The sequence below is a fragment of the Peromyscus leucopus genome, chromosome 6, assembly GCF_004664715.2.
Source record: "Peromyscus leucopus breed LL Stock chromosome 6, UCI_PerLeu_2.1, whole genome shotgun sequence".
In the NCBI taxonomy this organism is placed as follows: domain Eukaryota; kingdom Metazoa; phylum Chordata; class Mammalia; order Rodentia; family Cricetidae; genus Peromyscus; species Peromyscus leucopus.
This window is the reverse complement of record NC_051068.1, coordinates 80,706,236-80,733,751: the sequence shown is the minus strand read 5'-3', so window position 1 is coordinate 80,733,751 and position 27,516 is coordinate 80,706,236. Positions and strand designations below refer to the sequence as shown.

General features: G+C 44.4%; 2 protein-coding genes across 9 annotated transcripts in view; one reads left to right on the top strand and one right to left on the bottom strand.

Annotated features, from left to right (window-relative positions):
* Nucleotides 1-4,714, top strand: part of Cept1 (choline/ethanolamine phosphotransferase 1) — a 41,502-nt gene extending 36,788 nt beyond the window's left edge. For all 6 annotated transcript variants that reach the window (XM_028889962.1, XM_028889958.2, XM_028889959.2 and 3 more), the window contains 4 exons: nucleotides 1,870-2,001; nucleotides 2,414-2,572; nucleotides 3,029-3,154; nucleotides 3,943-4,714. In XM_028889962.1, coding sequence (XP_028745795.1) covers nucleotides 1,870-2,001; nucleotides 2,414-2,572; nucleotides 3,029-3,154; nucleotides 3,943-4,062 — 537 coding nt within the window. In that variant the 3' untranslated portion in view covers nucleotides 4,063-4,714. The remainder of the gene's footprint in view (nucleotides 1-1,869; nucleotides 2,002-2,413; nucleotides 2,573-3,028; nucleotides 3,155-3,942) is intronic.
* An 842-nt stretch (nucleotides 4,715-5,556) lies between these two features.
* Dennd2d (DENN domain containing 2D) lies at nucleotides 5,557-26,536 on the bottom strand. Of its 3 annotated transcripts, none has more exons than XM_028889956.2 (12): nucleotides 25,122-26,536; nucleotides 20,642-20,817; nucleotides 19,729-19,841; nucleotides 19,058-19,127; nucleotides 17,322-17,399; nucleotides 16,372-16,512; nucleotides 15,121-15,269; nucleotides 12,607-12,784; nucleotides 8,786-8,827; nucleotides 8,325-8,409; nucleotides 7,674-7,913; nucleotides 5,557-7,275 (listed from the first exon to the last, which is right to left on the bottom strand). In XM_028889956.2, exons 1-12 carry the CDS (start codon nucleotides 25,273-25,275, stop codon nucleotides 7,199-7,201), a joined length of 1,503 nt encoding a protein of 500 aa, XP_028745789.1. In that variant the 5' UTR covers nucleotides 25,276-26,536; the 3' UTR covers nucleotides 5,557-7,198. The 3 variants fall into 3 exon arrangements, with proteins under 3 accessions (XP_028745789.1, XP_028745790.1, XP_037062871.1); XM_028889957.2 differs by lacking the exon at nucleotides 25,122-26,536 and adding an exon at nucleotides 21,385-21,486 and having other exon boundaries at nucleotides 6,770-7,275; XM_037206976.1 differs by lacking the exon at nucleotides 17,322-17,399 and having other exon boundaries at nucleotides 6,770-7,275; nucleotides 25,122-26,391.
* Between the last annotated feature and the right edge of the window lie 980 nt (nucleotides 26,537-27,516).

Genomic DNA, 27,516 nt, shown 5'->3' with positions numbered 1-27,516 from the left:
AAAATCAAATTAAACCCTATACTTGAACTTGCATTCTCATGGGTATAGCTGACATGACAGAACTGATGAGAGCCCTGGGATGTTTGGGATACTCTGCTCCAGAGTTGCTGGCTTTCTTTGTGATCCAAGCCTTGTATTAATTTAGTTATTTGTGTTTATTCTGTCTTCCAAAGGGCAAAGTTTCATGATATTAAAGCATTTTCCCCAAATTGTAAATACAAGTAACAATGCTTGTTCAGTTTAGTTGTGGCATGAGTGACTGTTACATACAGTTTTCTCATTCTGGGAACTGATACCCTGGTTATAATATGGATACTCCTTGTAATGGTGCAATGCTCGATTAGTCAACTGTAATATTTCTGTCTTTGTAGAGGAGGAAGTGGAAGGAATGGCAGGAGCCTGGGAAGTAGGAAAGGAGCAGAATATTGAGTTCTAGCCAGATACATCAGATTTAGATAGTAATATCCCAGAACGGAAAAATCTACAGTAGTTCAAGCCTCATTATTTTTTATTATCTCCTCTCTTGAAAGGCTTGAACTTGGGCTGTAGGGTAAGACATTAGACAAAGAGGAGAACAGTTTGGGGTGTCGTACAAATTAGAGCTGCAGTTTTGCAAGAGGTGGTAGAGCTGTGTAAACAAAGTGAATTTTTGAGAGTTTTGACGAAATGGAACATCTTCTATCCTATTTTGATTTTAAAACATAGGCACACAAGTCTTGACTAGTGTAAATGGCCCTGTTTTAAATGTTTTCATTGTAAGACCTCATTACCTATCAAAGACTTGGGGGCTTTTAAAACCTTGCTTCTATAATTACTTAAGTATATCTCAATTCATCTTACCTTTGGGCAAATTTTGAAACCAGAAAAGCAAAAGAATGGATACAAGAAAAGAAAAACTCTTTGGTGACCTCAAACATTTAGTATGTCTTCCATTTTATATTATGCTGTGCAAGATTAAATGCATATTATCAACCCATTCAACTCAACTCCTCACCTTATTTAGGTAAATCACATTTTTAGTGTACAGTCATATAGCAAGATGAAAAGTAGCTTTATATATTATAGTTGGGGGTATAGCTGTAGAGCTGCACCAGTTTAGATGTACTTGACTTTTTTTTTTTTTTTTTTAAGTATAAATGCCACTTCCTTTGCCCTCAGCTTTCACTAGCTTGTTGTATCCCAACAGTTCAGAGTTTGGAATTCTTATACATAGAACTTTTCTCTTTCATAATGTTCTATGCTGATTTCAGAATTAATTTGCAAATACCTTTATTAATTATGCTCTCTACTCTTTAGCAACTAGGAAGCTACTACATATTTTGAGGTAGAATTTAGAAAGTATGCAAAGAAATGTAAAGACAACTCCTTTCATTTAAAAACAAAAAACTTTAGATGCATTCACAGAGTTTTATTGAGCTTATGATGCAAATTAATAACCCTGTATTTCCTTCTTTTAAAAAATGATTCCTGTTGGACTTTAAGATTTACTTTACTTTATATATGAGTGCTGTATCTGCATGTGTGTGTGTGGACGCTAGAAGAAGGCATCAGATGGTTGTGATAATAGGTGGTTGTGAGTCTCCATGTAGGTGCTGGGAATTGAACTCAGGACCTCTGGAAGAACAGCCAGTTCTCTTAACCACTGAACCATCTCTCCAGCCCATACACTGGATTTTCATGTCAGAAGTGAGTCTCATCTTTTGAGACTTATTGTATTATTTATAATGTGAGGAGAGGGAAATGTCTATTACATTAGTATTAACTATAAGGAATGGAAAGTTTTTAGGGTATGAATAAATATTTGACTGTACTACTTACTTATTTCAATGTGTATATATTTTAATTGTCCTTTCTCTCTATTCATTAAAGATTCCAGTGCTGAATATTCAAATGAAAATTTTTCCTGCACTTTGTACTGTGGCAGGGACCATATTTTCCTGTACAAATTACTTCCGTGTAATCTTCACAGGTGGTGTTGGCAAAAATGGATCAACCATAGCAGTGAGTATACTTTAAGATTTCCAGAGATTTGTAAACTAAGACTTGTTCTTACCAATACTCAGTTTTACATTTAAAAGACATATAATCATTTGTCAACTTAGAATTTCTATTGAGCCTTTAAAATATATATTTATATATACTTTTGTATGCTGAAAAGTGTTCATATATATGGGCACAGCATACATTTTTGGAAAATATGACATGCTATGTAAAAATAAGTTGCACTTGCCAAGCACAGTCCTGTTTATGTTTTACCAGTTTATGCAGCTGCGTTTCACTAGTCTAGAATCCAACTCATTGCACTTGTTAGCTGGCAGCCACTTGAGGTTCTAGTAAGTTTGGGTTAAAGTATTTGTGGTAGGTCTATGCAGCATCTGATAGCATTAAATGCTCTTAACTCTGCTCCATACAGGGAACAAGTGTCCTTTCTCCTTTTCTCCATATTGGATCAGTGATCACGTTAGCTGTTATGATCTACAAGAAGTCAGCAGTTCAGCTGTTTGAAAAGCATCCATGTCTTTATATACTGACATTTGGTTTTGTGTCGGCTAAAATCACTAATAAGCTTGTGGTAAGCACCTCAGTTTTTATGTTTTAATGTTCATCTTACTTTGGACCTGGATTTCATTCTGTGACTTCCTGAGTAGTATAAGAGTTTGCAATATCAATCTCTACACCAACAGAAGAGCTGTTTTACTCTCCTGACATTACATTTAAGTTTGCCTGAAGTTCTTTGAAGCTGTATTTATCCTTTACTGTCTTGTCCACTCTTTAACTTAGTCAGTCAGTTTATATGCCTAGACACACATTGAAACCTTTTGTACAAAAGTGTTTTCCACCACAATAGTTGGCATGATTATTCCCTTCCTCATACAGTTTTAACATTGAATTTTTTTAGTTTTACAAACTCAATGACTATTGCTAAGTCATTTTTGCAACTTCGTATTTGAGCATGATACTGATTTACTGTGTTGCTGACAGTTCTAAAATGAAAGTACCTATCTCATTGATTTTGTTCTACTCTCAGGTTGCACACATGACGAAAAGTGAAATGCATCTGCATGACACAGCATTCATAGGTCCAGCACTTTTGTTTCTGGACCAGTATTTTAACAGCTTCATTGATGAATATATTGTACTTTGGATTGCCCTGGTAGGTATTATACTGTCTTATTTTATGGTTTGTAAGCTACCTATTTTCTTGTTTAGGTGAGCCAGTCCTAAGAGGTCATAGAATGATAATAATGACTAGGCATGTCAAAAACCCACATTTGTAATGTGTTGTGAGTTCTTTATGACTTCAGTGTTTGCCTGCATGTGTTAGTCTTACTATTCCTGCCTATATTAAGACTCAGAAATTCCAAATTTCCGATTGTGTGTGTGTAAGAGAAGTTCAGACTATATTCAGCCATAGCCACTCATTTATAAATTGTCTGTGCCTGCATTCATTCTGTACTGGCAGAGTTGAGCAACTGAGACAGAGAATGCAACTCAGAAAGCTTGAAATAATTGTGTTGAGTTAACTTAGTGGTCAAGTGCTTGCCTAGCATGCATGTGTTTGATTCCCAGCACCATATTTAAAAAGTCAGGCATGGTGGCAATGCCTGTGAGCCAAGCACTTGGGAACTGGAAGCCAGAGGATCAGAAGTTGAAGATTTTCCTTGGCTACATTCTGAATTTGAGGCTAGCCTAGGCTGTGGGAGCCTCTATCTCAAATAAAATAAATAATAAAAAGCTTGATATATTTACTGTCTCTCTAAGGAAAGATTTGTTAACTCTTAGTTATAAAGGATACCAGGAGGCAACTGTTACTCAGCTGTATGAATTTGAAGGTGAGTTTGAAGAGAAGACAGTCAGAAGCCATCCCCCTGTCCACTTAGGAAGTTTAGGGAGGCCTGTGCACATGTTGAGAATCTAACCAAATGTCTCTTCTCTTTCCAGGTCTTCTCTTTCTTTGATTTGATTCGTTACTGTGTCAGTGTCTGCAATCAAATTGCATCTCACCTGCACATACATGTCTTCAGAATTAAAGCCTCTGCAGCACACACTAATCATCACTAATGATGTGGTTGGGGGTCTGTTAAGCTCATGTTTTCTGCAGGAAAGAATCCAAACATGTTAAGGAGAATGGGAGTGAATGAGGACAAATGTAATTTATAATAATCAATGTTATATAACTTTCATTCTTTGTCACTGGTAACACTCCCTAACTGTCCTGTTGAGAATGGGAATTCCAGGTCCCATCCTGTAAACTGAACAAGTTGTTAAACAGGGTTTGGCTCCAGAAAGCATGCAGGGAAAATGCCATGTGTTTGTGATTATCCTGAATTCAGACTAACATGGTCAGAGGAGCACATCCCCAGTGGTGGTGAGTCTATTGTAAAATTTTTGCAGGCCAAAAGATGGTTGCTCTATAATTTTAACAAATCATCATCTTTTAGTAACACCTTGTTTATTGTCTTCTCAGACTTTCTTTTGTAAGGAGCTCAGCTTGTGACATACATCCTACTAGCTTGTGAGGTGAGAGCAGTGATAAAGACCTTAAATTTGGATGGAAAAGTTTCCTGTCTGTTCATTGTTGAGGAAGTGATTTTATTATTGATCAAGAAATGGTGTTTCTCACGGGCTTGGGAAATCTTGCTAGCATGCAGATAATGTGGTAACTTTGTCAATCCATTTTATTTTTTTAAATAAATATATGATCTCAGAGCCAGCCTTTTTTCTCAGTTTTATTCAGGGGAAAAGTAAACTAAATTTTAAATGTCATTTTTTTTAAATTGAGACAAATTTTATTTCTGTTCTTTAACAATTAAGGAGATATGGTCAGCTGTGTTGTCATGATGTGTGCCTTTAACCACTCTACTGTAGAAACTGTTAAATCTTTTAAAATGGAAAAATGTTTTGTCCATTTTCTCTCCTGTAGGTTCTTTATATTTCAGTCACTGCTCCAGAATTTCAGTAATTGTCCAGAATGGCGTGGTGGTGGGTTACTTTGCATTCTCCTTTTTGGAATTTAGACTACTGTTTGAATGCTCTCTGTGAATCACATTTGTTTTCATTATATCCAAATACTCTGTTTCTTCAGTATAAAGAAGTACAAAGGGTAGTGAATCCCAGCACTCAGAGGTGGAAGCCGGGGGAGGATCAGAAGTTCAAGTTATCCTCGACTATGGAGTTTTAGGGGAGTCTGAGCTACACAAGACTCAGAAAATCGGGGGGTGGAGGGGTGGGAGGCAGGGTGGTGGGATATAAAGATAATCTAAGAAAAAGGAGGGGGAAAGGACAGGTAATCTTCCATTAGTACAGTTACATCTATTGTTTTAGTTGATTATTTCAGCAGACACTTAACAGTTGTTTATACCTAGTGGAAGTTGAGGCCTGGAGAGGCTAAATGAAATACCAGTTGTCACACATTATTGCTGTACTCCAGATGGAATCTAGGCTATCTTCTGAATTCTAGCTGGTGTTTTCTAGACCATACCAAAGCTATAAACAGAGGTACTCAAGGCTAAATGAAATAAGTACATGTATTATTGTTTTTTGTTTTTTTTTTTCCTCAGCATGGAGGGAATCTGAAAAGCAGTCATGCGTGTGCTTCCTTTGGTCCTAGATAACATCAGCATCATTAGTCCAGTGATTGCTTTGTAGAAAGCCTCAGCTGCCCCTGGTTGTTACCTACTAGAGTATGAGAATCATTCAACAATATGGATGCTTTTAGAAAACATTTCCAGGATTTTCTGAGGGGGGGGGGAGGTCGATTCTAGACAAGGTCCCATAGTAGCTCAGGCTAGCCTTGAACTCTCAGTTTTCCTCCCTTAGCCTCCTGAATGCTGGGATTATAGGCTATGCCACTATAATGTACTCCAGATTCATAGGGAGTTTGGTAGACTTATATTGGAGCCTCAGTATTTTCACAGCCTTAACAGCATTCTGGTTCTTGGTCTGAAACTTTTCAAGATCTAACCAGGTTTAGCAACCACTTCTATAAACCGTCTAAAAAGATACAATGATTCCTAGAAGCTGCAGAACTACAGTTAAGCATGGCATGTGGACATCTAACACCTGCAGTAGATGTTTGTGTTCCCCAAATCAGAGTGTATCCCTTAAACTTCCATTTTGTAGCTCTGCCTCTTGTTACACCCCCCACATGATTTTCATTCTTTGTATGGAATTCAGAAACTTCCAAAGGCGACACTAAAAAATAGGGAGGGAAAACATTTCAAAGATAGAATTCTAGAAGACAAGATATTTTTCTTATAGGTTTAAACAAATCATGAAGGGAGGTATAGAAAAAGAAGGCCTAGATAACTACTAAATACTTTGGATTGTAAAGGGGGAAAATTTCAATGCAGGGATCTCTCCATGTTTAGCTAGAGAGTGGTACTGGAACCTTAATAAGCAGTTGAGGTGAAATGCCTAAGATAGAAGGTAAAGGACTATCCTTGGCTTGGTTATGGGCAGTCTAGCCTCTCTAGCCTCTTTATGGAAGTCATGAAGTATCCTTCAAGGGCTTCTGTTGACTGGGATTTCTCCATTAACTTGTCTGAGGCCAAAGCTGCCTCCTTCCTCCTAGCAGTCTCTGCTCAAGATGCTGGGAAGCACACTTAACTAGTACCAAAGACTACTATGCTGTAGCCACTCTGATCAAGATTTCTTACTCTTCCTACTAGAAGTGGAGATGCTGATTTTGTGATTCCAAACAGCCTTGTGTGACCATGTCCTCCTCCATGTCTAGTTCAGTTTGTTCTCTCATGCAGTGCCTCCTAGATTGACAAACAACAAGGTTTTCATCTTTATTCTCATCCTCACATGTCAGACCACTATTTTGTACATGGGTTGTTGGGCCACAACAGTGTTCTCTGCTGAGGATTCTCTAACAGTGGTTCCCAGGAGATGGCATTGGCGGCATCTTCTAATCAAGCACCCACAACTGTACTACTGTTTATCACTGTGTCCATTCTGCTAAAACTGCAGCTTTGAGTACAGTTCTATGAGCTTGGATGAGAGTTCTCAAAGTTCTGAGAAACCCTGACACCAAGGATCCCAAACTCAGACACCACTTTGAAGCAGGACTGGATTACCAGTTGGAAGGAAGCCATGGATTCCAGGACTGAGGGGGCTCTCTGGTCCTGTCACACCAGAAGGGCCAAAGTCCAAATTGGCCTGTAGCTGTAGACACTGTTGCTCACCATGGCTTTTACTTCACAGTCTTTTCTTTTGATTTCTTTTGTTTCTTCTGTTCCTCGTATTCAAGTATTTTCTTTTGGAAATAGCCTGTGGGTTCAAACAGGTGTGTGTTAGGCAGACTGACGAGCTTAGGAATAAGTACTTGAAAAAGGCCTGACGTCTGATGTGTGGAATTACATGTCTACAATCCTAGTTATTGGCAAGCTGAGGCTATTAATGAGAATTTTTGTCTCAAAAATCGAGAAAGGCCCCATATTCTCCCCTACCCATAAGCTGCCAGGATCTCTGGACCCACACCACATTTAGTCTGACCCAAAGGGGACCTACAAATAGTAATTAGCTCCAGAATACCCAGACTGCTGAGTGATGAACGGACAACTCTACCAGCCCCTGGAGCTTTTTCTCTGGTTACTTCCATTGAGCCTCACTGACAGGACACCTCTTACAGGAGATACTTGCAGAGAAGTTGGTGGGGCTGTGTGTACCTGCAGGAGGATTCCTGCTCTTCTCTGCTTCCTGGATGAACAGGGAGAAAAGTTGTGTCTTCACAAACTTCTTCACGAACCGGCGCTTGGTTTTGGAAGTGACAGCCTTACAGAAGGATCGTTCTTGGAAGTGGCCTTGCCCACTAGCCTCCCGTTTGATATAGGAGGCGTAGTGGCCCACAGTCTTGACAAAGAACTGCACAAAAGGGCCTGAAACATGCTCATTGATTTGTTCTGAAGCTGCAGAAGACAGAAAGGCCCATCATAGAGCAATATAAAGATGAAATGGCCCAAATTCACCTCAAAGTATAGTTTCCATTGTTGTCCAGAAGTTCCCAGGGGAGTCAGCTTAGTAAATAACTGATTGAAATGGAAGCCTGACACTTGAGTGGCTCACAGCTATAATACCAAATTTCAGGAGTCTGGGATAGGAGGACTGCCACAAATTTGAGACCATGTCTCACAAAAGAAAAGAAATAGGAGTCTAAGAACTGGGTATAGATTCTCTACCATTCCCTAGGAAAAGAAACAAAGTCTCATATTCAGGATCTAGTCCCCTGACACAAACTACTAAATGAGTTTATTAATAAACAAACAGAGTAATTCCCTCCAATTCCATGGGGAAGCCTAAAATAAAAGCCTAAAACTTACTCTTTAGCTCATTTATCCCCTGACCAAGAGAGTTCAAGATGTCACCCTGAAGTTTTGGTGGTAGGATGTCTTTTTCATCACCAACCTAGAAGAGAACAGCTACGTCAAGGTCAAGCATTCTGGTCAGGAGGTTAGGAAGGGGTCCAGGAGAGTGTGAGGAATGTATGAGTTCTTCCCCTACCCCACCCCAAACCTCTGCTCTACAGAGAGGAACAGAAATCATTTCTACCCCAGCTTGAATTCAAGCATGAGCAAGGGATTCCCACAAGTGTATATTGCTTGCTCAAAAGACACTGTTGCTAACTGCCTCAATCAGCAAGGCATGAGGCCTGTGGCCTCATGAGAGGAAGACATAGCACAAGTTCTTTCTCAAAGTGTCTATTGAGATCAGTGGGGCATGATGAGACCCAAAAGGTTGTGTTGGTGGCAGGTCTGCAGGTGCCCTCAATGAAGACACTTACCGACAATAAGAAGGTTCCTTCACAAAGATTCACCAACAGGACCTGAAGTAAACACAGAATGACTTTATCTCTTCATGATGACTATACTTGAAGCCCATGTAGCAGCAACATCAGCATTTGTAATTCTCATTTCCTGCCTGGCATTCTCATTTTTTTTTCCTAGAAATCTAATCCCCCAGGTAGGAAATGGGGAGTGTGTGTGTGTGTGTGTGTGTGTGTGTGTGTGTGTGTGTAAAGGGAGCTGAGGAAAGAGTCACAGTAGAAGGGAAGTAAATATGGGGAAACCATAGCCATAGCCATTCACTCAAGACACTGATCATGCCAGGCATGATGGTGCACACCTTTAATCCTAGCACTCTGCTATCCCAGACAAGCAGGAAGATTGCCTTAAGTTCCGAGCTTGGAATGGGCTAAACAGAGAGACCCTGTATCATCGTCCTCATCATTGCCATCATCACAGAGACCCTGTATCATCATCATCATCATCATCATCCTCATCATCATCATATTAATAATAAAAAAGGATAAAAGAAAAACAACACTGTCTATAGAAATCATAAAAACTGCTTCCTTAGTGCAGAGCATGCCCATGGCATATACACAATACTCACTTTGCATATTTTATTTAATTCTAGCAATGGTTCTGTGAAGTGGGTACTACTTTATTTTGTAGATGAGATAAACCTAGAGAAATTCATGTCAGAACCAAAGGAACTCCAAACTCCAAAAGGCAGTTCAAATATCCAGACACAAGCTCAACCCAGACTACAGGAGTATTTCTGGTGGTTAGATAAAAGCCAGCATTCCTCAGGAAATAGTGAAATCCATTTCCATCTGCCAAAAGGAGTCATTTCCCTTACCTCCAGCAGAAGGGACCTATGGCTATCTGTGGCATTTATGAGCATATCAAAAGCCCATGCTGCCCATATCACAAGTACCTATTACACATTTCAAATTGCACACTAACATACTAGCCTCACCGTTAGCCTAAGGTCATGGTTTCCCTCCCCCTAGCTATTCATCCTTCTTATAACACAGCTATTCTCTGCTCTTGCTCGTGTGTGTGTGTGTGTGTGTGTGTGTGTGTGTGTGTGTGTGTGTGTATGTGTGTGTGTGTGTCATCTGTCTGTCTCTCTTGCTATGTTCTATTCTCCATCTCTTGCCATCTCACTTTCTCCTCTATTCTCTCCTGCTTCCCTAGCCCTGCCCATGTTCAATATGCTGACTCTGTTTAGTCTACTTCCTGTCTCTGCTCTGGAGTCTTCTAGATGCCTCTGGCAATTCTCTCATATCTACAATAAAACCATTAACCATACCATGGAGCAGTTTCTTTAGTGTGCCCCCTTGCATACAGTTCCCAGAGGTCATGGTGCTGAGAAATAGCAGACCAGTTTTCAAGCCTGAATTGTGGTCTTTGGGATCATATACCTCTTCTGTCCCACTCTCCTTCAGCATCTGTCCTCTGGTCCACTCAACAGAGAACTGAACAGAGGTAGCCATGTTTTGATCTTTTTGCACTTGAAACAACTCTTATGTACAAATGCCTAGAGTTCTTAAAAGTCCCTCCTTAGAGTGGCTGGAAGTGGAGGTCAATGGTAGAAGAACATGTTTAGCATGCTGTTGGCCTGGATTCAATTAATTAATAGCTTAATAACAGCCTTGAGACTTCCAGTAGGAAATTCAGCAAGGGAAGAACATGAGCCCAGGGTCAACAGGAAGGGAAAAGGGAAAAAAGCAAGGGGGACTATGCATGTATCGACTGCAAATGAGACCAGCACAGAACCAAGTTCCTAGACCATCACGACACAGCCTGAGAATCCTGCAATTTAGACCCACAACACAAAACAGCCATGCTGCTGGTTCCTCGGAGTATTCTTAGGTTATTGGACCACTTCCAATATATAAATTAAAATATTTTAAATGATTAGATTTTGACGTCTGAAAACTGTGACATTATTCCTTGGTTTTGCTTTGAGATTGGATCTTATGTAGTCCAGGGTAGTCTTGAATCCTGATGCTCCCACTTTACCTCCTATAAGCAAGAGATACTACAACCAACTGGTACTATTTTTAAACTAACATTCAAAAACAGCAACAATGACAGTATCAACCTCTACCATTTGACAGAGATTTGGTCACCAAATGAATCATAGGTCTCCAAATCCTGTGCTGCCATTTAAGGACTATTTTGGGTTCCTACGTTCAGTTTCCTACCTGGGTCTCAACAATAGAATGAAGGATCCCTACATGTTTCCTACTTTCAAATATAAGGAAAGAGAAACTGGAAAATTTGCCAAAACACAGCCTGCACTGTAATTATCCATCATCAGGGGAGAAAAGCTGAACTAGTCCAGGCCTGAAACAACATGTATACATAGGTTTAAATGCTTCATGCAAGGAAAGCTGTTCATTTGGGAGTGAGGAGAAGTGTATGCATAAATATTTTTTGAGGTTGTTCCCAGAAGTCTTTTCAGTATTTTGGTCATACTGTGTATGGAGTAATTTCTTTCACAGAGCTTACGTGGAGAATCAGAGAACCTTGCACTATGCCCAAGGAGCACCCATGCATGAACCCCGTATGGACTTCCTCCTTTATTAGTTTTGCCCATTTCTCAGAGCAGCTGCAAAGGAATAAAACAAGCAAAAGCTCTTGACTAGCAAGACCCAGAGCTGTACTGGCCTTCATTTGTCCTCCTGCCTGACTGTCGGGAGGAGGGAGCCTCAGCTTCAGAGGAGGGAAGTTACATAACTTCTGGAGTTGAGACATTTGAGGTTTTATTGCTAAAGTGGGGCTGATACCCTGCTCCAGTTAATCATAAGGCTAAGGGTTGTTCACAGGGCATGTGTACTCAGCACGAGAGCTGGGGAAACAAAAGCAAACAGCCTACTCCTCTCCCTCCCTGGAGCACCTTCTAGAGAAGGGCTTTGGCCTCTCTCTGAGTTCCACTGTTGCCTCATCTACGAAGTAGGTTTGCTGGAACTTACCGCCCTCTTATGTAAAGGGGAAATCCTCCCACTAGAACTACCTCTGGGCCTCCTTAGTGCTTGCATCATGATGCCTCAATAGGTAACCCTGTCTCTGTACAGTGAGTTAATGATTAGCCAGGGCTGACCTTCCCGAGCAGTCCTGTATTCAGCTATAGTGATGTACTGTCCTTAGATCAGAGCACATGTTTCAAGTTGTTTGTCCAGCTTTGGGGGTAGATGTATGTGATTCGTGCCCAGTTACACAGCTGAACCCCCTTCTGTGTCAGAGTTATTACCAAGAAACAGGAAGCAGCAAATTCAAAGGAGATTTGAATCTATATCATCTTCATTACCCCAGTGAGCTCTGAGCTACTCAAAAAGATGGTACTTGTTGCAGATCTCTTCATTTTCAAGACTTGACAGTTTACAAAAGGGCTTGTTTCCAAGGAATTTGGATTCCAGTGGGGTGTGTGTTGCACAAGCCAGCTGTGATCATTCATTGAACTGAGAGATCACCTAAGTGACTGCCTGATAGGGATAATGGGCTAATAGGATAGTCTCATGAACTCAGAATAAGCAACATCTTCCTTCCTAATTCTGAAAAGCAATCATTCAAGAGAAGAGAGCCAACATTCACTGAACACTGGCTGTGTATCAAGTGCCAGGCTAGTAGGATAGTCATGTCATTTTCCTCAGTCTCTAGCAACTGGAAACAGTTATTCCCATATTACTGATAAATTCAGATTTAAAGAGATTAAGTAATGAGCCCCAAATCACACAGCTGTTGGCACAGAGCTAGGATACAAATCAAAGCCTTCCTGGCTGTAAACCATGTACACTCTGATGCAGCTTACCTCTTCCATAGGACTGTCCATAACCTCCTGCTGAAAGCGCATCTGTACCCCAACCATGAAAGGAGTGGGGCAGCAGACAGTGGCCAGAAGGCTCTCGGGGACCACAGGGATATACGTGTGTGCCCAACTAAAGGGGTAGAGCAGAGCAGCTGCAGCATGAATACACTGAGACAGGGTACTGGAACACAGAACAGAGAATGTGTCAGCCCGGCTTCTCTTCCTATACACTGGCTCAGAGCCCCACACCTCCAGAAGCTCCTGGCAATGTTCCTATGCTAGGTAAATAAAAAAAATCAAGTCTAGAAGCCATGCTGATCATAGAGCTTGTAGCTACTTGTTGCTAAGAGAAGAAGGGTAGAAATCAGGAAAGGCGAGGCCCTACTAACCAGGGTGGGGCCCCCTTTAATCTCTATTCCCAGCTAGTTCTTCCAAGTCATTACTGGCTAAAAATAAGAGTGGCTCAGAAGACATGTCTTCATGTAAGCAGGATATGAGTGAGCCTCTACTCTGCAATGGACAGGGATAACTAGAAGAATAGCACTGGCCCTTCTTTGAAGAACTTGCAGCATAGTGAAGAACAAGCCAGCTAACACCAGGCTTTGGTGAAGAGGCAGAACCATCATCCACAGCCATGTCCCCTATGACTTCCTATAGCCATCTGAGGTTACTAAAAGCTACCAGGTTGGTGCCTGAGTTAGTTTGGGAAATTCCTGGGTTCCAGGAACCACTGCTCAAACATTCCGGAAAGTCCCACCGAGGTGACGCCTCAAGACTTTGCTACAAGGATTCCCCATGTCATTATTATCCAAGTCACAACTCAGCCTCCTTCCTTACCCCCATCATACACAGCCCCACGCTGGTTTCCCTCTTTGCTGCTAGCTCTCACGGCTTTTCACTTCTCCAGCCAAATTGCACCACATCTAAGGCCAATAAAAACACAGATGCGGAAACCTTGGTATCAAGCTAGCACTTCCTGAGTTAGAAAGACCAAGTCTCTGAGTGCTTCGCTACAAAACGAGGCTGTCTGGAAGTCCCCTCCTTGCACCAGCCTCTATTTTCTGAAAATTCCATGTGGGAAGAAAGTAGGAAGTGTTGATATTTCCTGGAGAAAGTTCATTCTTGATAGGTGAATGTGCAGCTTTCACACTCCAAACACTGTTCAGAAGAGAAAGAACCTAGTTGGAGCCTGAGCCCCAGCTGCCACAGAAACTTCTTCCACATAGGCCTGGAGTAGAAGAGCCTCCTCTGAAACAAAAATGATGCCCCCTTCCACAAGAATTAGCCTATGATATTTTCCTCTGGGGTTATTGCTGACATTACTGTTTTTAAACACACAGACCCCTGATCCCTGCCAGCTTGCTTTCTTCTGGAACTCATGACACTCCTTTGATCCTCTGTGGTTTCCTCAGCTTCCTTTCCTTCTTCCCCAAAGGACAGTACCAGGGTTCACCTCAAAATTATTACTTCTTGCTGTGGTGACCTTTCATCCCAGCACTCAGTCGGTAGAGGCAGGCAGATCTCTAAGAGTTCCAAGTCATCCAGGGCTACATAGTCAATCCCCTACTCTTTTTATCATTTTTTTCTCTCTGCCTGTCACATGTGTCCCCACATCCATTCCAGACCTGAATTCTCTCAAAGGTAGCCGTCAACACATGATAGCTTCCTGCTTCTACACACATATATAAACTCCACTGGGAACTGACAAGAGTAGCAGATAGTCCTCACCAGTCTGCACCTGGTGGTGTCCTGGGTGTCCACCACTGCCCATCATCACCTTTAATCCTCATCACAACCATATAAAGCAAATTCGATCATTTTCATCCTACAGATAAGGAGATCTTGACTTGAAGAAGCTAAGAAGCTGACCTAAGCGGAACTGTAGCTAAAGGTGGAAAAATAAGATTTGAAAGTCAGTCTGCTGGTTTCAATACCTATGCTTAAAACCAAAACAGGCCAGCCTGGGCTACCAAGTGAGTTCCAGGAAAGGCTCAAAGCTACATAGAGAAACCCTGTCTCGAAAAACCAAAAAAAAAAAAAAACATAACCCTTCATCTCCTTCAGGGCAAACAGTCTTCTTGCTATCTCCTCGATGCTTGGCATCTGGCAAGCAGCTGACATGCAATAAATATTTGTTGAATGAGTTCATAAATGTGTAGATGAGCTTGTCCTCCATGCTATTACACAGCTTCCTGTCCTCTCCTCCACCCTCCTCCCTCCCTCAGCCTGGCCATGCAAGGGCAGAATCATGTCTGCATTCACCCTAGCTGGCCCCACCTGTATTATATCAGATACACTCCATGTCCTTCTTAGATTATATTCAGGCAGCAATCAAGTTTGGGGATGGCCAGACAAGTTGCACTACTTGTTTCTCTAGGCCTAAAATGCAGATCCAGGAACTCGAAGCTGGAAGGTGCACACACAGACCCAACAATCAGACTGCCTTTAAGAAGCCCCAATATCGTCCCTTGAATCTGGGGGTGCAGCTTAGTGTGGCTAGCCAGTGGCTGAGCTTACCTGAGACCTTCTGCCAGGAAGATGATTTTTCTTTCCAGTACTGCAGAGGCAAAGATCTGAATAATCTGCTCAAAATGGAGACAGTGCAACAGAGCACTAAAGTCCACATGTTCTAGGTGGGAGTCCAGGGGCCGTGTCAGTGAGATGAACTGTGGGGCAACCAGAAAGGAAGGTTTCAGCAATACGAAGTCACAGACCCACTTCAGGCCTATCCCATTCTTCACATAGGACAGATCTGATCCGGCCCACCCACCAGTGGCTTCCTTCTGCTCTGAGGACAGCTGGGTGGAATCTTCAGTATGGCCCATGAGGTCCAGCCTGGGACTCATGCCCGTCTCCACAAGCTTTACCATGTACATGTCCTGGAGCAGAGCTCTTCTCTTGCCTAAAGCCTGGCATGGGTCTCCCATACATTGTTCTTCTCAATTCATTCTTATCCCTTAGCCCCAAATGCCCACCGTGGTCATCTTAAGACTTCCTCATCTTTTTCTCATGCTACACACTGCTTTTTCTTTCAGTGTGATTGCCTAATCTTTAACTGTATGTTCTCTGGTGTGTTTACTAATGTACACATTTACTGGTGTGTCTTCTCCATGAAACGTTTAGCTCCCCAAGGTCAGGAGCCAGATTCATTTTATTTACCACTCTACTCAGAAAATGCATATCTTGACAGACATAGAGTATTTCATTACTTGTTTTTTCCTTCAATACTTATTTTTCCAGTAACTGAAAATTCCTAGTGACTCCCTGATTCTTCTGTGGGAATGACCAGGTTCAGAGGTGCACATGGAATTTCCAAAGTCCCAGAGATCTTGGCTGGAATTCTACTTGCTGCCTTTAGTTCTTTAGGAACTTGGAGCAATAGTACCTCTTGAGATGGGTGGGGACTTATGGGTGGAGATGAATGATAAGAAGTAAAACAGATGGAGACTGTATGGTAGAGATACAGGACACACAGAGAATAGGGGGAAGGTGTAAGAGCAACTGGGAGTTTGGACACTAGGGACAAACTAAGCACCATACGTGATCACAGACAAAATTCAGTAGACTGAACAGTAGGTAGGTACTGGGGGAACATCAGCTTAAGAAGGTGCAGCATAATTTGGGTGACTTTCTAGCTCTATTGATAATTCTAATGCCAGGCTCAGCTTCCCTATACATTAACCTGATGAATGAAAGAAGAACGTTGAGAGGTCCCACAGAAGCCCACCCTCTCCAGACAGGGAGAAAGTCACACACTTGTTAACCCACCTCCGTGCCTGAGTCAGGGATGAAGCTCTTAAGGGTGACAGTCTTTCCAGGTGCAGGGAAGGCTGCCTCTCGGAGACCTTGCATGAATGGGTAGATGACAGCCATGGAGATCTGATGTCTCTTCTCTACTTCATCTAGTATCTACAGGGGAAGGACCACAGGAAACAAGGCTTAGAGGGATTCTACTGAACATCCCAAGGCTCTCACCAACTGGCTTCCATCTCGTGGACAAAACCTGCTTTCCAAGATTTCTTTTGATTGTCTCTTATATTTCTTCCTTCTCCTAACACTGACATAAAACTATGAAGCCTAACAAGTCATCTTCCATGTTAGCACTGGCTGGAGTAGGAGCCTAGAAGCCTAACCTTCTGGGTATTACTGTCCCATTTCCTCTAGACTCACCAGGGTGAGGCTGCTACCAGCCCTCACTGTGATTCATGGAAGTAAGATCCACCCAAGCAGAAGCCCATGGAGTTCCTCTCCTACATTCAGAGTCCTTCGGGCCACCAAGACAGGCCATGTCCAGATTAGGGACTCTGCCTTGGTCCTATCCCTAACAACACAAGTCCTCAATTTCTCTTCTAGCCTCATCAAAGTCAGGGTAAATCTCAGGATCTTCACTGTGTATTTGCCTTTAGACTTGTGTGGTACTCTCCTTTTTATGAAGAATTTTCTCATGTTATGCTTCATCTGCGCCTCTTACCAACCAGGAAGATAGAAAGAATGGACAATAGTTCTCTCTGCAGGGGAAACAGCCTTCTAGATTTCCTTTAAATAGGGTTGAACCCAGATCCCTCCTGTCTCAGGTTTACCCAATATCCTTGATGCTGGCTGGGCTATCAGGAAAGCATTCTACCAAGGGCTCAAGTTGCAAGGCAAGCAGCCAGGCAGAGCCAGAAAGCTGAACAGGCCTGCCTAACAGGCTCCAAAGAATCTTGTCCTAACCCTACCTTGGAGAACAAGCCGAAGCAGCCGATGCAGCTGATGATGCAGTATACCTTGGGAAGGCGAGGGCCAGGACCGGCAGGCTAGGGAGGGACAAGAGTTTCCTTCAGGTCTGCAGCTTCCACAAGGGTTTCCCCCACATGAGACTGATGGGGCAAAAGGTAGAGTGCTGTGGATGGGGGTCAACGGCTGGATAGACAAAGGCCTGTCCAGAGGTTCTTTTCATGGAACAGGCAGAAGAAGGGTCAAAATAGTCACCAAAGTCAAAAGATGATGATTACTATTTACAACAGCCACATTATGCAACCAACCTAAGTGTCTGTCAACAAATGAAAAGATAAAGATAATGTGTCATATAAATACAAAGTGGAGTCTTATTCAGCTAACAAGAAAAATGACATTATGACATTTTGAGGAAAATGGATATAGCTGGCAATTATTATCTAAAGCAAAAGAAATCACACACAGATTGACAAACGTGTTTTCTATTAAATATGCAAGATTTGGATTTTAGAAAAATAAGACATAAATAAAAGACATGAGTGGCTAGAGATATGTCTCAGTGGTTAAGAGCACACAGTGCTCTTCCAGAAGATCTAAACTCAATGCCCGGCACTGACATTGGATGGCTCACAGCCACCTTTTACTCCAGCCCAGGGAATATCCCTTCTTCTGGCCTCATAAGACACCCATACACATTTGCGCATATCCCACACACAGACACATGCATATGCACATATCCCACACAGACACGCATATGCACATATCACACATATAATTATAAATAAAGTCTTTAAAAAAGAGAGACGGGGGGGGGGCGGGTTAAGAGATGGGTTAAGAGCATTTGCTGTTCTTGCAGAAGACCTAGATTTGGTTCCCAGCTACATGGTAGCTCACAACCATTTGTAACTTCCAGAGGACCTAGCTCCCTCTTCTGTCCTCCATGGGCAGCAGGCATGCACACAGTGCACTTACATGCATGCAGTCAAACACTCATACACATAAGTAAAAATAAAGAAAAAAAAAAAACCATGAAATTAGAAAGGTGACTATTTGGGAGGAGGAAGGGAACTGGAGTGATGGGAATAGTAAATACATATAACTCAAGTACATGGATTACACATAAGAAGACACCATAATCTCTATTCTTTTATACAATGGGTATATGCTAATAAGAGAAGAGAAGGAGAAGGAAGAAAAGGAGGAAGAAGGTGTGAGTGGCAGCCTTTGGGGACCAGAAACCCAAAGGTAAACACTAATGACTCATGACCAACATGAGTTGAAGGTCAGTGAGAACAAAAACTAGTGTGTCTTAGCCACGAGGAAATGTCTAGAGAGGAAAGCATTGGAAAGGTATCTGGAGAATCCTTGTCCTGAAAGCCAAGAATTAAACCTTGTTCAAATCTCAGAATGTCTGGGAGGCTCCAGGGAACAAGGCACGCAGGTCTGGGTAGAGAAGACTACAAGAGGCTTCAGTTGGAGCCTCTCACTGTGTGTAAAATTGTTTGAGCTGAGAGAGCACAGGCCAGAGCCTGGTGGGGGGGTGGGGAGGACAGTACATCTTTGCCTTTGTGGGATTCCTGAAGGGACACTAACATGGCAGGATGAGCTGGGCTGTACTCTCCCTATAACCACCACTGCCACCACCGAGCCTGAGCTTTGGTAGCCAAGGCTTCAGCAAGCCCAGCTGTGGAGCTGAACAGTCTGCAGAGAGGAAGGGGCGGTTCTGAGTAGCACCAACCAGAAGGCGCCTGCAGTATCCAATCTTCCTGCTTCCATCCACGTTGGTCAGGACAAATGAGAAGGTCTCCCTAAGAGAGAGCAAACCGATGATGTGCATCTGCTCACTGGATTTCTAAAACAAGACTGAAGTCAGCATCAGAGAGGTGGAGAGGAGGACAAAGGGGCGCTGCTGATTAATCATGAGGATAATCACCACAGTCACTTATTAAGCACTCAGTGGTGCCAAGCCCAAATGCATCACCTCATCTGAGACTCAAAATAACCTTCTGAAGGAAGTTCAATTAGTATTAGCACTTTAAAGATGAAGTAAGTAAGGCTCACAGAAGGTATTTTTTTTTATCTAAAATTTGAAGTCACAATTTCCAGTGTTCATGATGTAAGAAGCTTTTATGATATTGTCTTCTTAGAGCCCAAAGACTTCCTCTCCAGTTCAGCTTTTGCCAGTGGCAGAGTCAAAAAATTGTGACTACTTCTTCTAGGACAGGTTAGAGACTCTTAAGCATCTTTGGATAGAGGTCAAGTCACCACTAAGATCTTTGGCATAAAGGGCCCTAGGCAAAATTTTCCTGGCAAAAACTCAGCATTCTCATCTGGTGAGGGGACCACAAGGGCCACCCATTTGTCCTTTCATCCAAATCTGATACCCTTGCCCCCAGGCAGAGTGGTTACCTGGGATAATCTGTGAGTGGTGCCCACTCATTCCCATCAGGGAAGCAGAACAAAGGAATGGCTTTGAGCAGACGTTCCTCCTCCTCCTGCTGGCCCCGGAGCAGGTTCTCCCTCTGTAAGGCAAAGGCAAGGGGATTTAGGCAGAGAGGCAGGGTTCAGAAGGCTATCAGCCTTCTTTCCTAGCATGGAGTACAAAGGTGCCTTTGCCTGGTACCACATCGTCTGCATTCTAGGTCTAGCTGGAATGACCCCAAAGAGAGAACAATTTGTTCTAGGCCACATCAACATAACTCTGGCCTGGAATTCGGTATCCTGAGGATTTACATATTCAAAAAGGAGGTTAGACAGGTCAGCTGGACCCTGAGAGGGTGACATCAGAGAGATGCCACATCAGAGAAAAGAAGCAACCTATCCAGTCGCTGAGCTGCTAACAAGAGGGGTTGATAAGTGTGGTGCACTGCACCTCACCCAGTGCATAACCAGACAAGGAGGGCGCTAATACATTGGGAGTCTGATCTCAGCCTGTGTTTGCATCTTGGGTCTGCTTGATTTTCTACCACAGAACCAGGAAGGGCATTCCTTCTTAGGAGTTCCGGCAGAAACTGAGCTTTTCTGTAGGAAAAGGTGTCTGAGGTGGAATTTGGAAAAACTAGAAGGTTTCCAAAGGGGTAAGAGCACGAGGCTGGTTTCCCTGCTCCAGAGGTTCAGTTAGTCCATCACCACAAAGCAGTCAGACCTAGATTCTCTGGGCGATAACAGAAAGCTAGGGCTGGGCGAGAAAGGAAATGAGAGCAGTGCACTCAGAGCTCAAGACTTGGCAGGGTGGTAGGGAGTAGAACTCCTCCACCACCTTTTAAGCACACCTCTGTCCTCCCCCCTCCGTCCTCAGGCCCCACCTCTCCTCCATCCTTACCTTGGGAAACTGGTAGGTGATCGTGGGTTCATAGTCATCCCCTGAACGCTTTTTCTTTAAAGAAACAACAAGGAGGTATTCAAAGAAGTGCTGGCCTCCAGCAAAGCTAGACAGGGAATGTTCCTGGGTCCTTTCTGGTTCTGGGACAGCTTCCCCACGAGTGCTCTGGGAAGGTCCTAAAATGGAGATGCAAGGGGCCCTTGAGTATTCCATTCCTCCATTCTGTACTGTGTGTGAGAACCTGGGCAACTTGCATGCCTCAAGGCCACATTGCCAGTGCTGATACCCAAGCCTGACCAGGCACCACCAGTCACTGGGCAGGACGAGAGCCAAGTGGGCAGTTTCCATACCTGTCCTGGGAAACTTGAAACTGCAAAGTAACACAGGGAGAAAAAAAAAAAGCACTGATATAGAAACTGAGGAGCCAGGCTGCGTAGGCTCTTGGAGGCCTGATGCCTGACACTGTACGGCCTGCCTTCGGTAGCCGTATTTCATGTGCCCGGAGTAAATTTGTACTAAACAGCCAGATGAGCCCATAGGGCATTTTCTTATGACCATACCAAGAGCTCCACAGGAGACATGACCAGCTAGCTCTGCCAACTGATAAGGCAATCCTCCTGGCCTGATCACATGGGGGCCATGTGAATTTCAGCATGTAAAGGAAAAAGAAGGAGGAGCACTCCAGGAGGAAACAGCCCATGAGAGGATCACCCCAAAAAGGAAGTAGGCAATCCAGTTCTGACCTGCTCCAAGTCGTGGTAAGCGATTTCGGAGCAGCCTGAGGGTTCGGCCTACCCCTTGTCCTTCCATCGTTCTGGGCTTTGGGGGCATGAATGTTCTTTCTCCTGCAGGCTGGCCACAGGAAGCCTGAGAAAGTGCCTTCTGCTTTGTTCTCCAATCACAGCTTTATTAAGCTGAACCATGTGCTGTCTCCCAAAGGCAGAGAGCAGTTTCCATCCTGTGTACTCCGTCGTTGAGCAAGAAGGATGTGAAAGGACCCACGAGGCAGCTTAACATGGGCACTGACAGAGGCAGCATCCTGGCACTACAGCTCAGCTCTTGGCTCCTCCCAAGAGCCCCAGGGTGTGGTAAGAGAAAAGGTCATGAGCAAACATCTCAAGGCACAGCTGCTTCTGGACTAAGGGCTTTGAATTCCAGTGCCGCAGACCATGTGGTGAGTTTATTTACAACCTCCGGCAGTGAGAGATGACTGGAGAAATCAGACCGGGGACTACAGCACCTCCTGGATCTAAGCATAGGTATTTTACATCCCATATCTTTGATTGCCCTCCATTTACTTCTCAAGTTGCTCATCAGAAGCTGCAAAGTCCTACCAGACCAACTGACGAGTTCTAAAACACAGGACTTCAGGATCTCAACCAAGAACACAGGACTGGACACTTCCTGGAGGCAAGATGCCACTGCCTTGTCCTGATTCAGATAAGTAGACTTGTCCAGTGATTCTCTAAATAACTTCTAGTAAGAGAGGGAGTCTCTTGACAGACCCCATGGATCCTCTCCTGATGGTGAAGTAAAGAACAAAGCCCACCTCTGAGAGTTCCTGATAGTGATAGAATAACTATAAAGGCAATGCCCTTCCCCTGAAACATGTCCTAGGCAGAGAACTCTTTCCCTGGGACTGTTCCAGGGCTCCAGCAGATTCCCTCTTTCTAAAGGAAGCACTGACTCAGGAAATTGTCCCTAGCCTAGAGTAGGGGACTGGTTGCGTCAGCATCAGTCGGGATACAGAGCATCTTCACCCCTCCACAGCTCCTGCTCAGCCTTTCTCCTGGCTGGGCCAGGTCAACATCCTAAGCTGCAGACCCAGTGCTGTGTCTGGAGGTTGAAGAAGAGCGGGAAAGTAGTCATTGATAACTCAGGTTTCTCACAGAAAGTCCTGAATAAGGAAATGCATGGGATGAGAGGGAAGAGCCTTTGCCAGGAAGTTGCTTAATGGGGAGGGAGGAAGCAAAAAGATCTGGTGCCTGTGTCTGCCACTCCTGCAAAGAATTAGCAGCCCTCTGGGAGGGAATGTGTTGCTATGGTAGGAAGGCTGTCGCTCTGCTCCTAAGAGCGCTAAAAATGGGCCTTTGTGGCACTGGTAAAAGTGGGGACTCAGAGGTCCAAAGCTGACTTGTTGGGGAAGCGCCAGTCATCATAAATAGGATGAGAGCTGGATCAGTGAGAGGGATGAAGCAGGACGCCCCAGGCAGTCTTTGTGTCTTTCTTGTACCCTGTATAGACACCTTACACAATCTGCACCTGCCTGATACAGAAGTGGAAACTGAGGCATTAATTACTCAGGTGATTTAAAATGAACAGGATCTATAGAAGATGGGCATTATAAGGGTTTCAATCCAGGCTCAGGCCTTCTGGTGTATTACATAGTCAACATCCCATGGTGTGTGTGTGTGTGTGTGTGTGTGTGTGTGTGTGTGTGTGTGTGTGTTGGGGGTGGGGCAGTAAGCAAATGGCTTGCAGAGCCAGAATCGTCTTCCCGATCATTCCAGAACCTCAGGAAATAAGTCTTTTCCTAAATCCTTGGGGCAGCATTTTCACACCATTTCCTCCTGCTTTATCAGGAGAAATAAGGGAGCAGCAGAGTCAGAAAACCTAGACCAAAGCAAAGGAACTAGACTTTTCGGGCTGAGGCTCAAGAGATTCAACAAAAGAGTGCCTTCTCCTTCTCCCCCTTTCAAAAGGGGTTATCACCTAAAAGCCTGAGAAGAACTAATCTGCATCAAATTCCTGCATACTATAAGGCATCTCACTTAATCCCTAATGCCCTGGAATGGATTTATCCTCATTTTTAATTGAGGAAGGTGCCACCCTTCTAGGGAAGTCAAGAGTCTGGTTCTACTCCTTCCTCCACCAGGAAGCCCCTCCCACAGGCACCTGAAGGAAAGAGGGGACTTTGGGGAACCTTGATCTGAAAAGTTGTTGTTTGTTCTTTGCTGAGCTGCTAGTGCTAGCAACCCAGAAGTACAGCAGCAGCCTTCCCTACCAGTGTTTTTCACACACACACACACACACACACACACACACACACACACACACACACACACACACACACACACACCCTCTTGCCTGAGCCTGAAGGGGAAATCCCCCAGGAAGCAGGAGGATAGCAAGAAAGATGAAAAAGCCACACCCATATGACCTGACAGGTGCTAAACTTGTGAACAGGCACATATGGGCCTGCCTTCCTGTTCCTCAGCCACAAGGAAGCCCCTCCAAATACCATTGCAACCTTTATGCTGCTGTAAAGGGTAAGAAATGTGTCCTCTTGAGGCCCGGGAAGCAGATTTCAGCCATTCAGCAGATTATCCAGATCTAGGAAGCCCAAGAAAACTAAAACTAAGCCAGGAAAAAGAAAAGACAAGACACATCTCCTCCCTACATACTGCTCCAGCGATTGCAGCCACCCACCCCCACCCCCCACCCCCGCCGCCGCCGCTTGCATGCAGATGGAAGGGGCACATGCAAGGACAACCACAGCTGGAGCACCCCAGCTGGAGCCCGTGGCGGCGGGAGGGTGGCAGAAGTGAGAAAGGACTAAGAGCAGAGCAGTCACAAGTCACTGTAGTTCCGAGAAGGAAGCACTGACCTCAACTCTGGGGCTCTCCAACTCTGGGGCCTATTAGGAGAGGGGCCCACTGACCTCTTCACTTGCAAATACTGGAAGGGCTGAGCTCTCTGGGATGACCCTTAAAACCTTTCAGTCCTCTTTTCAGAAGCATGGGCTCTGTGCAGACTCAGGGGTGGCAGCTCAGCCATAGCCCTGGCCAGACATAAACAGCAACAGATGTTTGTTGAATGAATGGACACATTAATAAATCCTAATCGCCTTTCTTCCAAATTCCAGTGCTCCAGATACGAAGAAAGGAAACACGACGAGACGTCTCATTTCACTCCTACCATCCACCCGGAACAGGGAAAAGATTCCCATCTCACAGGTCAGGACTCAAGGTCAGGATTGAGAAAACAGCTGGGCTGGTCTACCTGCTCCCCCCAACCCCAACCCCGCCTTGGCCAGTGCTGAGGTATTGGGGAGACCAGTTTTTGTGGCGCGGTTATCGGCAAGGACAAGCTGGCTCCGAGGAACTGAACAAACGCCAGTCCGGTTCTAGGCAGCTAGCTAAGTAGGGAAGCGAAGCGCCTCCCGGACGGCTTGGCAACCCAAACTCTTTAGCCATAAAGTGGCTGCACCACAAGCTTCCTGGATGGAAGGACACGTGGCCCACGACCCAGAGCCCCGCAACCGTTGCAGGTTTCTGGTCACCAGGCTTCTTCTCGGACCCAGCAGGTCTGTCCACTTGCTGATCAATACCTGCTTCCTTGAGCTCACCTGCCTCCTGCTCAGCTCTCCCAGATCCGCCCAAACGGCTCCTCGACCTTGCCCCCAGTGCCGCACTGAGCCTACAGTCCTGGCGCCCAGGTCCCCACGCCCTCTCCCCCGCGCGCTGTGGCCCGCACTAACCCCCGTGGCCGCGCTTCAGTCTCAGGCTGGCTCGGAGGCGGCGGCCGAGCCCATCCATGGCCCCTCCAGTGCCCGGCGCCGGCTCCCACGTCCGCGCCGGCCCCGCCCCCCCAATCCTTGACCTTCGCGGGGGCCCTGGAACTTTCACTTTCATGCAGGAGGCGCGGGAAAGGGGGGGCTTGGGGCGGGGCAGCGCACCTTCCGGGCTCCTGCCCAACCCCTGGTGCACCTGGCCTGGCTGCTCTTCCCGGGTCCCCACCCTACCCCCTTGCGCCTCAAGGCCTAGGGTGACAGAGGGCGCTAGACGGCGAGTCCGGGCGGGGCGGTGCCATCTCACTGCCACCCTCTGTGAAACTCCACTTTCAGAAACATACTGATAGGTGCCTGAGGAGACCCTTACCTCTTGGACAAGGACTGGGAGATGTACCTCCCAGTTGTTTCCGAATAACCAGAGAAGGTGCAGAGTTTTCAGACCTCACTCCCTTCCAGCTAAATGTCTGTCCTTGTACCTCTTTGGAGAGCTGGCTACTTCCAGTTCTCTTTCCTTTATCATCTCTTCCTGGAGACTCCTGAGAAGCGACTGGAGAGGTGGATTAAGGTACCGACCCTACCCAGCAGCCCAGCCTTTCTTCTCTCCTCCCCTCCACTGACTTCTAAATAGGCCCAGACTTTAAACTGCAGTTATTAACCAGGACACAGTAATAAGCACCTCCTGAGATTCTATGGTGCATCCTCTCTTACTCCCAGGACAGGGCAAGTATCTGTAAGAGAGGGATGGGCAGAGTCTGTGAGAACTTTCTGTGTCTACCAAGGTCTTCTTACCTTGGTTTCAGGAATAAAAGGCAAAAGGAAGGGAAGACCCACAAAAACATGTCTGGGACCCACAGTCCTCTTCAGTCTCTCCATGTCTTGCCCCCGGGTGACTCCACATTCCTCAACTCTATAGTTCAGAAGGAACTGGACAGTCAGCTCTTACATTAAATTGACTACTCGGAGCAGAGGGTCTATGAGTTGCCTTTACTCTGGGTGCAAGCAACGTCTACTTGAGTATACAGTTTGTTTTTGTTCCCCATTCCTCGGATCCGTACGTGAAAGAACATGAAAGGACATGGCTGTCCCCAAGTTCCTTTTCTTATGAGACCCACAGCTTATACAACTCTCACAAGAGAAGGAGCTGCTCATGAACACCTTGTCCTCCAACATATTGATGTTATTGTGTCTTAATTGGCCCAAATGGTGTTTTCTTCCTTGAAAAACAGATGAATAAGAATACATGTGCACCAAGAAGACAAGGAAAAGAAGGATAATGAAAATTTATTTGAAGCAGCCTTAATGTGGAAACAACCTCACATGTTCATTAACAGAAAATAGGTGAACCATGGCAAAAGTGTACAATTGTGTATTATGCAGCAATAAAAGTAAATAAGCCCCTGTTGTGTGCAATATAATGCCCATACTGTACAAATATGATGTTTTTGTTATATTTGCCCAAATATAAATGGGCAGTCAGGACGGTCTGTCTTTTAGGGAGGAAGGAGGAAACAATGGCTGGGGAATACCATAGGACCTCTGGTCAGGGGGTGGGGACAGTTGGCCATGTCCATTCCTACCATGATGATAAAGACATTCACTAGGTGGTTATTCTTTGCACTAAACACGTAGGAACCCTTTGTTGTTGTTGTTGTTGTTGTTTTGAGATAGGATTTCTCTATGTAGCCCTGGTTATCCCGGAACTCTGTAGACCATGCTGGCCCCAAATTCAGAGATCTGCCTGCCTCTGCCTCCTCAATGCTAAGATTAAAGGCGTGCACCACCACCTCCTGGCAATTTAAGAAGTTTTAATAGGTGTCTGAGGCTTAAACTTAGACTAACGTCAGGAGAGCCATTAATGACAGTAGAGAAATGGAGGTGGGAATGGCCAAGAATGAAATTAGAAATTATTGGAGTGTGAGGAAGTAAAATCTACATTTCTGAGAAGGATGAATAAAAGCAGAGTGGAGAGTTCACTGGCCTTGAATTGAAAGGGATATTTGTGTTTAACATGGTGGGTTCTCTGAGAAAGACAAGAAAGCATTTGTTGTTGGCAGAGGGATAGGCAAGGGGAAAAAACAAACACTTAGAGCTCAAGAAAGAATGAGTGGAAGAAACGAAGCCTGAGAGGAGAGGAAAGTGGGTAAGACAGGCTTTAGTGGAATTTGGGCTTATGTTTTATTAGGACTATGTATTATTTTATAAAATGAGTTTCATTTTGACATTTCCCAACACATATAAAATCTTGTTATCTCTTGTCTCCCTCTCCCTTATAGCAGTTCCACTTTCCCCCAGATATTCCTGGTTCTACTTTCATGTCTCTTGTTTTGTTTGTAAGCTAGATTGTACCATGGGAGAAAAAATT

Excerpts from the sequence above, each read along its gene's own strand:
- Dennd2d (XM_028889956.2), bottom strand. The coding sequence starts at position 25,275 with ATGAAAGTGAAAGTTCCAGGGCCCCCGCGAAGGTCAAGGATTGGGGGG. Across the intron at positions 20,818-25,121 it reads ACTGAAGCGCGGCCACGGGG|GACCTTCCCAGAGCACTCGT; the intron begins GTTAGTGCGGGC and ends TCTCCATTTTAG. Across the intron at positions 7,276-7,673 it reads GAGCAGGAATCCTCCTGCAG|GCTATTTCCAAAAGAAAATA; the intron begins GTACACACAGCC and ends TTGAACCCACAG.